General features: G+C 44.2%; 1 protein-coding gene across 1 annotated transcript; it reads right to left on the reverse strand.

Annotated features, from left to right (window-relative positions):
* Positions 1–6,774: 6,774 nt before the first annotated feature.
* On the reverse strand, positions 6,775–7,770 carry LOC106723226 (olfactory receptor 8H3-like). Its single transcript, XM_014527218.1, has one exon. It carries the CDS (start codon positions 7,768–7,770, stop codon positions 6,775–6,777), a length of 996 nt encoding a protein of 331 aa, XP_014382704.1.
* Positions 7,771–11,934: the final 4,164 nt, after the last annotated feature.

The raw sequence follows: 11,934 nt of genomic DNA on the forward strand, positions 1-11,934 counted from the left end.
AAGAGAGAAGAGATACGTGGAAAAGAAACCCACAGCTGAAAAAGAATGAAGAAAATTTGGGGACAGGCTTCTTGGAATCATTATCTTTTTACCAAACCTTAATTTGGGGTGGGGGGGTGGAATGGAATGACTATGCCTTCAGAGTAATAAAACCCTCTACATGGGCAGCGTGAAAAGCTAAAACTTATGCATTTTTTTCTACATATGAATATCATGAATTAAGCAAGAATTCTTGGTGGTGATATATTCCCTCGGAGAAACTGTAAATATATAACTCACAAGGATTCTTGCCTCACACTTATGTCCTGGACCACCACAGCAACATCATCACATCATCACCTTAACACTACCAATATATGATGAATTGATAGTAAAAGGTAACAAAGAAGTATTTACCTCACTCAAAGTTTGAATTGCAGCCATCTCCTCTCAATTCAGCATCATATGCACCTGGACAGAGTCCAGCAGACTGTTTTCTATACCTGATTCTTTCATCAACCTTGCATCTGTAAGGGAGGAGATCAATATACATCTAGCTGACTTCCAGAGTTATAGCTTCTTGCTTTTATCCAGTATCAATATCACTAGGTTTGTATTCATGTTTATCCTGATTCACTATCTGTTCTCTATGCAAGCAAACAGCATACTCTTTAACACTTCTGCTGCTGAATCCATGAAATGGAAGTGAAAGTGGCTGGTGTATTTATTTCCTCCATGGACCAAACAAGTGTGCTAAAATGATGAAACTGCTAAACTCCATAGTGTTAATCTCAATGAAATGGCCTCAAAGAATACAAAACATCTAAAAAAAAGAAAACAAATGTAGATCTAACCTCAGAAAGCAGCTAATTGGGTAACAAACCCTTTGAATATCAGAGGAAAAGACAGGGAAAGTTCAAACCTTCAAGGACTTGTTGCTTGTGCTAGAAATAATGCCCTTGTGACAGATTAGGATAAGTGCCTGGGTCAGTGTGCTTTAAACTAGCTTCACTGGGGGATGGGGCCATAGGGGGAAATGATGACACTTCCCAGCCAAGACAGGTGATGAGCACAAGAAGTATCCAGGTAAGTGGCAGGGGTCCGGACAGTCCTGGGATTGGAGGGGGGGGCGGTGCATGCACCCACAGGAGGCCTTAAATGCCTATACATTAATGCTCGTAGTATAGGGAACAAGCAGGAGGAACTTGCCCTCCTGCTAGCTAACACAAACCCAGACCTAGTGGGGCTTACTGAAACGTGGTGGGATTCATCCCATGACTGGGCGGTACACATCAAGGGCTGCAGACTGTACAGGCGGGATAGAACGGGGAGGAAAGGTGCAGGTGTGGTGCTGTACATCAAGGAACAATACATGTCCTCAACAAACAGCACTGGGTCAGAGGACGGGCAGACTGAAGCGCTCTGGGTTAGAATACAGGGGAATTAGGGGGATAGGGACTTAACGGTGGGGGTCTACTACAGACCACCCAACCAGGGGGAAGAGTTGAACCGGAAATTCTCCGGTCAGCTCGCGGAGGCAGTTAAGTCAAGGGTCATCATGGGTGACCTAAACTATCCGGACATCTGCTGGAAGGAGCAGTCAGCCAGGTCTGACTGCTCACGTAAGTTCCTAGTCGAGATACAGGACCTCCATCTAGCCCAGGAAGTGCATGGTTCCACCAGGGCAAATACCTTGCTAGACCTGGTGCTGGCCACGGGCGATGACCTGGTGAGGGGACTGTGGGTGCTCGACCACCTGGGTGATAGCGATCATCGCCTGCTGGAATTTACCATCCAGTGCAGGGTGTCAAAGGCCTGTGGCATGGCAGCAGCTCTTGACTTCATAAGGGCCAATTTCAATGAGTTAAGGAGATTAGTGGGGGAGACACTGAAGTCCCAAAGGCGAGGGGAGTTGGGAGTCCATGATGAGTGGTTATTCCTTAAGGAGACGATCCTCTGAGCCCAAAGGGTGACAGTCCCAATGCAAATCAAAGGGGGCAACAGTACTCAAAAGCCCCCATGGCTCACCAAAGGCATTCAGGAACATTTGGAAGCTAAAAAGGAGGCGTACACCCAGTGGAAGGGAGGGGCCATCACCAAGAAGGATTATACCTCCATTGCTCAAGACTGTAGGCAGGGCTGTTAGGAAGGATAAGGCAGACACAGAATTTGGACTAGTGACCCAGATCAAAGACAACAAGAAGTCCTTTTTTAAATACATAGGGAGTAAGAAGGCCCCAGATAACCTGGGGCCCCTGCAGGACATGCTTGGCAATCTGGTGGTCACACCAGACGATGGAGTTGACCTCTTTAACAAATTCTTTGCCTCCATATTTCTGAGAAGGGACTGGGACATCCCCCCCCACCAGGATCCCGAATGAATTCAGGAGAGGCACAGCCGGGCTCAGGGTCAGAGAGGACCTAGTCAGGGAACTTTTGGTGGGACTGGACATGTTCAAATCAGTAGGTCAAGATGATCTCCACCCAAGAGAGCTGAGGGAACTGGCAGAGGCCATTGTGGGACCCCTGGCACAGCTCTACGAGCACTCATGCTGCTCTGGCGAGGTGGCAGAGGACTAGAAAAGGGCCAATGTGGTCCCCATTTTCAAAAAATGGAGAAAGGAAACTATAGGCCCATTAGTCCTACCTCAGTCCTGGGGAATCTCTTGGAGAAAATTATCCAAGAACACATCTATGAGGGACCAGCAAGGGAGATTATGCTTAGGGACAACCAACATGGGTTCATTAGAGGCAGGTCCTGTCAGACCAACCTGGTTGACTTCTACGACAAGGTCACAAAATCCTTGGACGCAGGTGTTGCAGTGGACGTAGTCTTTCTGGACTTTAGAAAGGCCTTTGACACTGTCTCTCACCCCATTCTCATTAAAAAATTAGGAAACTGTGGTGTCGATGCCTACACAGTCAGATGGGTTGCAAATTGGCTGGAGGGCTGCACCCAGAGAGTGGTGGTGGATGGGTAATTTTTGACATGGAGGGATGTGGGCAGTGGGGTTCCCCAGGGCTTGGTCCTTGGGTCTGCACTGTTCAACATCTTCATCAGAGACTTGGACGAGGGGATGAAAAGCACCTTGTTCAAGTTCGCGGATGACACTAAGATGTGGGGAGTAGTAGGCATGTTAGAAGGGAGGGACAGGCTGCAACTAGATCTGGACAGGGTACAGGGGTGGGCAGATGAGCATAGGATGGGTTTCAATACTGACAAGTGCAAGGTGCTGCACCTGGGGAGGAAGAACCAGCAGCACACCTACAGGCTGGGGAACTCCCTTCTCGTCAGTGCAGAGGCAGAAAAGGATCTTGGAGTCACTATTGATTCCAAGATGAACATGGGCCGCCAATGTGGGGACATAGTCAGGAAGGCTAACTGCACCTTGTCATGCATCCACAGATGCATCACAAGCAGGTCCAAGGAGGTGATCCTCCCCCTCTATGCAGCACTGGTCAGGCTGGAGTTGGAGTGCTGTGTCCAGTTCTGGGCGCCGCACTTCAGGAAGGATGTGGACACCATTGAGAGGGTCCAGAGGAGGGCCACCCACATGATCGGGGCCAGCAGGGCAGGCCCTATGAGGAGAGGCTACGGGAAGCCTCCTTTTGAAGACCCCCAGGGTAGGAGTGAGCACCACTTCCCTTGGAAGATTCATTAGTTGGAATTAATTAATTAATTAGTTGGAAGATAATCACCTAGCCAGGGTCATTTGACCCCTCCCTTCCGACCCTACCTACTATGAATCTATAAAGCATTTAGTGCTTCACCTCACAATATATTGTTAGTTAGCTTAGGGAATATGGGAGTGAAATAACAGTCATAAAATGAAGAAGGAGTTGGCTGAATGCGAGACAAGTACATGTTGAAAGTGGTGTTAAAGGATTGAGGAGAATTTACTAGTGTTATTCCTCAGGGATCAGTCTTGCGATGCACCCCTTCTAATATTTTCATTCATAACCTTAGTTTTTCAGAAATGGGCAGGTAGCCCATAACTAGCTGTTGCCAGTAACAAGGAGGAACAGAATATGAAACAAGAATAAATATATAACCTTATGGAATGAAATAGAAATGACACAAACTTTAATAATTTAGAGATTAAAACCTTATAGTCAGGGCCAGATTTTAGTCCATTTTTAGGTGTCTAAGTGAACAGAGGTGACTGTCCAATCCTATTCCATCCCCAAAAGCTTTTTGGGTCTTTCTTCTCCTCGTCACTGTTCTCTGCGACTTAGGCTGGAAATAAAAATGGTTGCTGGTTACAAAAAGCATTCATTAAAGGATTTCCAGGGAGAGGGAGGGAAGTGTTAGTTTCACTTTTCCAAACAATGGCAAAAACTCATTTTAGACTATTGTGTACAACTTCTTGTCATTTACGTTTTTCTTTTGTTTTTTAAAATTAAACTGGAGTAGGTATTTGGGTTAGTAAGGTATTAAAGACATCACAAACTTAGGTCTTGAAAAGGGGCATTAAATACCTTGACTTGTTTAGTTAAAATGTCAGTAGGCTGGAAAGAGATATGATGATTATGTTGAAATATATCTACCTGGCAACTACCAGGGAGGAAGGAAAGCTATGTAAGTCAAAGGCAAATTTTGATACAAGATCAAGTAGTTCGAAAATGGAACCAATCACATCCCAAGTTTTTTTACTATTAAAAGAATTAAGCTTTTCAATGGTTTTCTAAACTAAGTAGTAAGGGCAAGGACCTTGAATCACTTTAAAATTGAGCTTGACACATTCATAGAAGGGGCACTATGATAGGATACAAGTGCTCATGGAGCGTGTGATGTGTGTATCAGGATTTGGTATTTGACTTAATAGGGTGGAAGGTAACTTTACCTTCATGTGGCAGGTGTCTGGTAGTAGCATGCTTCAGAGATTTACCTGGTCACCTGTATGAAGCACTGAACATGTTTCCCCTGAAATCCCCGCTTAAATGTGTTATTTGGCTTCTGCTCTATGGAGTCCCTCTCCCACACTTGGCCTTTCCCTGAAGCATTGGGCATTACTATAATTAGAGCTGGGAGCTGTCCAGTGTGTGTATTTAGAAACCCATCAGGTCTTGCTCACGTATCCAGTATCAAACTGATCAGCAGATTTGGGGTCAGCATGAAACTTTTGCCTCAGAACAGACCAGAACGGACCATGAGTTCATTTGCATTTCTCTGTAGCATGCCACATGGGTTTTCTCCTTGGTTTATCCTAACAAATGCCCTGCCTTTACAATGTATCCCTTTTCTCTAACAGCAACTGGGTGATGCAAACTCTTACAGATTGGCTCCCGGTATGGAGAAAATGAGAGTGTAATACACCTGATGGAAAGCCAATGATCCATCTCAATACACATGGACACTGGCACAACAGTGGAATCACCTGGTAAAATAAGGAAAAATAAAGGCTCACAATCAGGGAACATTTTCTGAGCCAAGTTTTAACAATTGAGCTGATGAAGCTGAAAATAAAGCTGCCAAAACTGAACCCAAAGGGCAAATGCTAGGCAAAAAAAAAAAACGGTTTTCCCTGTGACAGAGAAGATGGCTCTTGATTCTTATGATAGGATTGGCTTGCAGAATCAAGCTTTGAGTATAACCAAATTAGGTCAAAAAGGAAATTGTGGTCAATGGCATATATGGCAGGAACCTTCTGGCCTAGATCTAACCAGAAAAGGAGAAGATACTCTTACGTGGGTAGTCCTGGGCATTGTACAGATAGAATTAGTAGCCTCAGCCCATGAAGGGGGATACCCGAGCACTGATATATCCATCATTTTTGTAGAAGCAGCAGTTTGGTAAACTTTGATGAGGAGGACTTCTGATAATTATGTGCAAAATGGTCTTCCATGGGTTTCAAGTAATCCTGATTATGATCCTGATTCCAGGGCCCATTAAGGCATGAGAGAATAAAAGGAACATCAGTGCAGGCTAGCAAACCCCAGACCAGGCTCCTCCCAGTCCTTTTCCACCTGCCCATTCTCAAGGTGGCATTGGAGCTGGGAAGGCAGGATGGCAGGGCTAGGAGAGAGTGGATGCAGACACACAGGTACTCCAAACTGTAGCTCGATCCACCAGCCCCCTGCACCCAGCAGTCAATGTCTCTTTGGGTAGAGGAGCACCCTGTAACTCATGGCGCTTCTTGAGACGCTGCACTTCTGTCAGCACCCACGGTTCTCCAGTCTGTGTTAAAAAGTAGTTTGGACCAGATTAACATAAAGGTCTCTTTATGCCTCCAAATATGTGAAATGAAGAAGAACAAAAATGAAACCTATTTCTTGCAGGCTATTGTCATCTAAGAAAGCATGATATAAATCCACATGCAGCTTGCCCTGGGTAGTATGCCTTTCAAATAAGATCTCTGATTGGGCCACTGGTTAATTTCAAGCACCACGCTCTAAGAAGTTAAGAAAAAAGGCACAAGAACCAAAAAAAACCCCCCCAAATCAGTTTACCAACTATATAGAACCCTCTGCCCACCCATCAGGTGCCTGATTGTCAGGTCTTGCTCACACATCCAGTATCAAACTGATCAGCAGATTTAACGTCAGCATGAAAATTTTGCCTCAGGACAGACCATCAGTGTTTAATGCCCTTAAAGCGCTTTGAAAACCCTGCATCAAGTGGCTTTCCAAAGGTTTGTTGGCAGCCCAAGAATACAGTGAATTATTTTAAACACTCATGGGATCCTATGAAAATGTCAGCTTGATTTCATAGATTCATTGAGTCCTTTTTTTTCTGTTGAAATTAGCCAAAAGCTGACTCTTCCAAAACCTGCTACAGTGAGTCAGTTAAACACACTAGTTCATATCCCTCTGGTTAAATTTTATGAATGGAAATCTTGCAAAACCATATATTTTATTGAGAGCTCTTCTCAGGGCTTCGTTCACCTCTTTGTTTCTAAGGCTGTAGACGAGTGGGTTGAGCATGGGGGTGAGGACAGTGTAGAAGACCGAGAACACTTTGTGTAAGCTCTTTGAAACATAGTCTGTTGGAACCAAATAGACAATAAACAGGGTCCCATAATAGGTTGCAACAATGACAAGGTGAGAGGAGCAGGTAGAGAAGGCCTTTTGCCTCCCAGATGTGGAACTGATTCTCAAGATAGTGCTTATGATGCAAGCATAGGATGTCAGGGTTAGCAAAAATGGGATCAGTGAAGATATTGAAGACAGTGTGATGACCAAAAATTCTACAAGTTTGGTGTCAGTACAAGAGAGTTTCACTATGGGTGAGAAATCACAAAAGAAATGGTCGATTTCATTGGCGCTACAAAACTTTAGCTCTGACATTAAAATGATTACTGTGGTGCTGCTCAGAAAGCCACCTGTCCAACAATAAGCTGCTAGCTGGGTGCAAACCCTGCCATTCATAATAACGGCATAACGGAGTGGATTGCATATTGCTAAATACCGATCGCAAGACATCACTGCCAGCAGGTAGCATTCTGTTGCTACTAGATCACCAAAGCAATAAAACTGTGAGAAGCAATCTCTGACAGAAATCGTTTTGTCCCCACTCAAGAGACTGGCCAGCAACCTGGGCAGGATGATGGAGCTGTAGCAGGTCTCCAAGCACGACAAGTTCCCCAGGAAAAAGTACATGGGAGTGTGAAGGGGCTGATCCACCATAACTAGTGTAACAATGAGGATATTCCCAGAGATGGTCACAAGATAAATCAGTAGAAACATCAGGAAGAGAGGGATTTGCATTTCAGAGATATTCCCAAATCCCAGGAGGATGAATCCCGTGATGGACGTTTGATTACTCCATCCTGTGTGCGCAACTGACTGCATCAAAGAAGGTACAGAAAAAAAAGCAAATTTAATTGGAGGGCAATAGCTTTAACCTAGAATGCAATTCAATTTGTATCTAAATAGAAATGAATAAACCGTACTATGCAGGTTGTACAACAGAATGCTGAATGGAACGGTTGTAAGTTTAACAGCACTCTGGTGCTGTCCAAAAACTCTCTTACCCAATCCATATTCTGTTTTTAAGTTTCATCCCAGCCTTCCAATTTACTTAATATTAGGATGACGCAATGTGATATATGAGGTGACAGATGAAAATAACCTTTGTCTATAGGACCATAGAACCGGGCACTAATATAGTTTTTTTTTATCTGCCATGCTCTTGACTAGGGATGACTGAGAAGTATTTATCAAAGCATTTTAATTGGAAAATTAGATTTCAGATTACATTATATTTTCCAGAAAATATGCTCTTTCTAGAGAAAAAGAAATATTTATCATTACACATAGATCTATAGATATAGATCTATGTCTGTACACACACACAGGAAGAGAGAGAGCGAGAAAGAGATCTACATATATAATGATATGGTCTAAACCTATCTATCTATAATGTCTGAAACAATTATATGGGTTGTTTTTTTCCGTCTTTTGGTCTTTTTTGCTTATTTCTTTTCTTTTCCCACAATTTTGCACCTGAAATTTTTCAATTTTATATAAATTTTTATTAAGTTGCTGGAACCAAAAAGTCTTCCAATTATTTTGTTTGTTTGTTTCTGGAACAAAAGGGCAACTGATCTATAGCTTCTTATATCAGAAAATAAGTGTGTTAGGATTGCATTGCTGGAAGAAAAAAAGTATTTGAAAACCCATATTTAAATAAAATTAAAATAAAACTTTTTTTTTTTCAATATTTGATTTTTTACACGAAAAGGAAAGATATGTTAGGTGACGTATTTCTACGTCATGCCTATTAACAGAGTAATTCCTTCTCAATTTAATAGGAAGCATTTTAGAGGTGAGCATACATGACCATGGGTATGCCTGTCCCTGTCCAAAACTCACACAGGATTGAGACCTGGAATGAATACCATGAAGTGCAAATATGCTTGATTGTACTGAAGTGATGCATGCTCCCCTTTCTTTCATTGTCTTCATGCTCTTGCACTGAAAATCAAGGTCTAAAAAAATGTTGTCTATAAATCTCTGTACAGCAATTTTAATATGCAGCTTTATGGTACCTAATTTATTTTCTTTCCAAAATGAAATCATAAAAGTAATACATTTTGATAAACATTCCAATCAAACCATCCAATCTGATTCAGCACAGGTATTGGAGGTCAAATCTCCCCAGTTTTACACCTTGTCCACAGAGTTCCCAAAATGGAGGGATTCTTTTTCAAGTAGTGATATTTCCACTTTACTGCACCAGAAGCTGCATTTACATGTGTCGCGGCGCACCTCGGTGCTCCTGCTCCTAGAGGGGAGAAACTGCCAGGGAGAGCGCCCTGGCAGAACATAACGAGCACAGCTGCGAGTTGCCGGGGCAACTAATAAGAATCAGCTGGCCAGAAGGGGGCAGGGCCTGGCCCTTATAAAGCCCAGGCCTGAAGCCAGGCTGGCAGTTCCCTGCCAGCAGTCGGAAAGGCAGGAGCTCCCTTAGTTGGGCTATGGGTAGAAGCCTGATCGCAAGTATAGCTCGTGATAGCTCTGGAGGCTTGAGCCCTGATGCGAAGTTATAGCCAGGCAGCTTATAGTTATGTTATAGCCTAGAGGCTTGTGTTTTGCGTTTGCGTTGGTGCTATTACACCGGTGGTTTGGGTGAGGCTATAGGGGTTGGAGGAGGCCTCATAGGGACCCCAGAGGGGTGGGGCCCTAGCGCCAAGAGGGCGCATTAACCTCATAAAGGGACTCACAGCGGCGTGGGGGCCCTAGCGCCAGTGAGGGCGCAGTCTAGTGCTAAAGAGGGCGCAGAGGTGCGGGGTGCGAACACCCCAGGCCCAGGGAAGGGCATTTTAAAGAAGCCCAGTATGGGCATGGTGAGCCCTAGACAGGGGGCAGTGTGTTAAGGAGCCCTAGAGAGGGGCAATATTGAGAAGCCTGAGAGGGGCAATATTGAGAAGCCCAGGATGGGTGTGGCGGGCCCGGTGACAGGCCTGCACTGCAGGAAAACCCAGGACAGGGGGCAGGGTGGTGTGGTGGACCCCACGAAAGAGGGTTAGCAGTACAGCGCCCCAGAAGAAGGGTGGTGCTGCGGTGGTCCCCAGCAAAGGGGGATAGCAGCGCGATAAGCCTGTGGGACAGGGTGCTGCGGTGGTCCCCAAGAAAAGGGGATAGCGGCACAGCACCCAGAAAAGGGGGAAGCAGTGCAGTGGGCCTTAGAGACCGTAGGGCCCGATAGGAAGTCCCAGAGTGGACAAGAGTCCCAAGGAGGGACGATATTTTAGAGAGAGAGCCCGGAGCGGGCACACCGGTCACCCCGAGAGGGGCGACACGTTAGATAAGGCCCAAGAGAATGGGCATATGTGTATTGTGACCGGACAACATCTATCCCATCAGCGAGGCTTGGGGCGTGGTATTAGGGGTTGGTAGGAGCCACGCGTAGCCCATAAGGCTAGGGTGCCTGAGGAGCACCCATCATACCGGAAGACCCCCAGGGGGTCCGGGAACACACGGGGACAGAGCTCCCCAGCTATCCGTGCCCAGGGAGTCGTAAGGCAGCCTCCCAACATATATTAAACAGCAAAGACATGTCGGGCGAGAATCGAGGGTGCCCTTGGGCCGAATTGGCACGGAGAGAGGGCCTTAAGGAGATCACGGCCCTCCTATAGGACCCTGCCGTGACAACATACAATTACCAAAAGTGTCTAAGGACCAGAACTATTTAATTACTTTAGGCACAGACAAGTTTAACATGATTTTTTCACTATTTGCTGTTCTGGCTTCACTTATCCCAGATCTCCTCTGGGCAATCAAAAAAAGGGAAGGAAAGAAGTAAAAAATGGAAATGAAACCAACAGTTGAAAAAGACTAAAAAAGTTGGGGACAGACTTCTTGGAATCATTATCTTTTTTTCTAGACCTTGATTTGTGGGGGGAAAAAATGGAATGAATATATCTCCAGTGTAATAAAAGTCTCTATCTAGGCAGTGTGAAAAACTGAATCTTCAGTATTCTTTTTTTCTCTAAATATGAATATCATGAATTAGGCAAGAATTCTTGTTGGTGATATTTTTCTTGGATCACCTATAAACATATAACTTCTCTCACACATGTGTCTCGGGCCCCCACACTGCAACATCATCACATCATTACCTCAACATTATCAATATATGATGAATTGATATAAAGGTGACAAAGAAGTATTTACCTCACTCAAAGCTTGTATTTCTCCCATCTCCTCTCAATTCAGCATCACATGCATCTGGACAGGGTCATGTAGATTGTTGTCTATCCCTGATTCTTGCATCTCTAAGGGAGGAGATCAATATATATTTCTCTCTCTTGGCTGACAGAGTTATAGCTTCTTGCCTTGTATCCAGTATCAGTATTCATGTTTCTCCTGATTCACTAGTTACTCTCTATACAAGCAAATGGCATGCTGTTTAATACATCTACTGCTAAGTCCATGAAATGAATAAGTAGTGAAAGTGGCCGGTGTATTAATTTTCTCCAGGGAACACACAATCATGTTAATATGATGAGACTGCTAAACTCTATAGCACTACTCTCAATAGAATGGCCCCAAAGAATGCAAAACTTTGAAAAGGTGAAAACAAATGTAACCTCAGAAGACAATTAATTGGGAGATAAACACTATGAATCTCAGAGGAAAAGCTAGGGAAACATCAAGCCTTAAATGAGTTGTTTACTGGTGCTAGACATGGTGAACTTGTGACAGATTAGGATAAGTATCTGGCTCAGGTTATTAACTGCTTTTTCTATGAATACCATTCTGTATTTTAACCCTAATTTGAATGCTACTTTTAGAGTGGCTAAAGGCTTTCATCCTAGTGCAGGAAAAGAACACCTAGTAGATAAACTGTAGACTAAATGTTGTTACCCTGATGTGTCGGTGACTCATAGCCATGCATGGAATGTATTCCTCAAGATCCATGCAGAGTTGAGACAGAACAACCAGTATGTGAGCACTTTTCAACACAGAAAAGCTAGTACTGATCTGTAATTTGGAACCTCTGTTGACCAT

This window comes from Alligator sinensis, unplaced genomic scaffold, assembly GCF_000455745.1.
Source record: "Alligator sinensis unplaced genomic scaffold, ASM45574v1 scaffold2034_1, whole genome shotgun sequence".
NCBI classification, from domain to species: domain Eukaryota; kingdom Metazoa; phylum Chordata; order Crocodylia; family Alligatoridae; genus Alligator; species Alligator sinensis.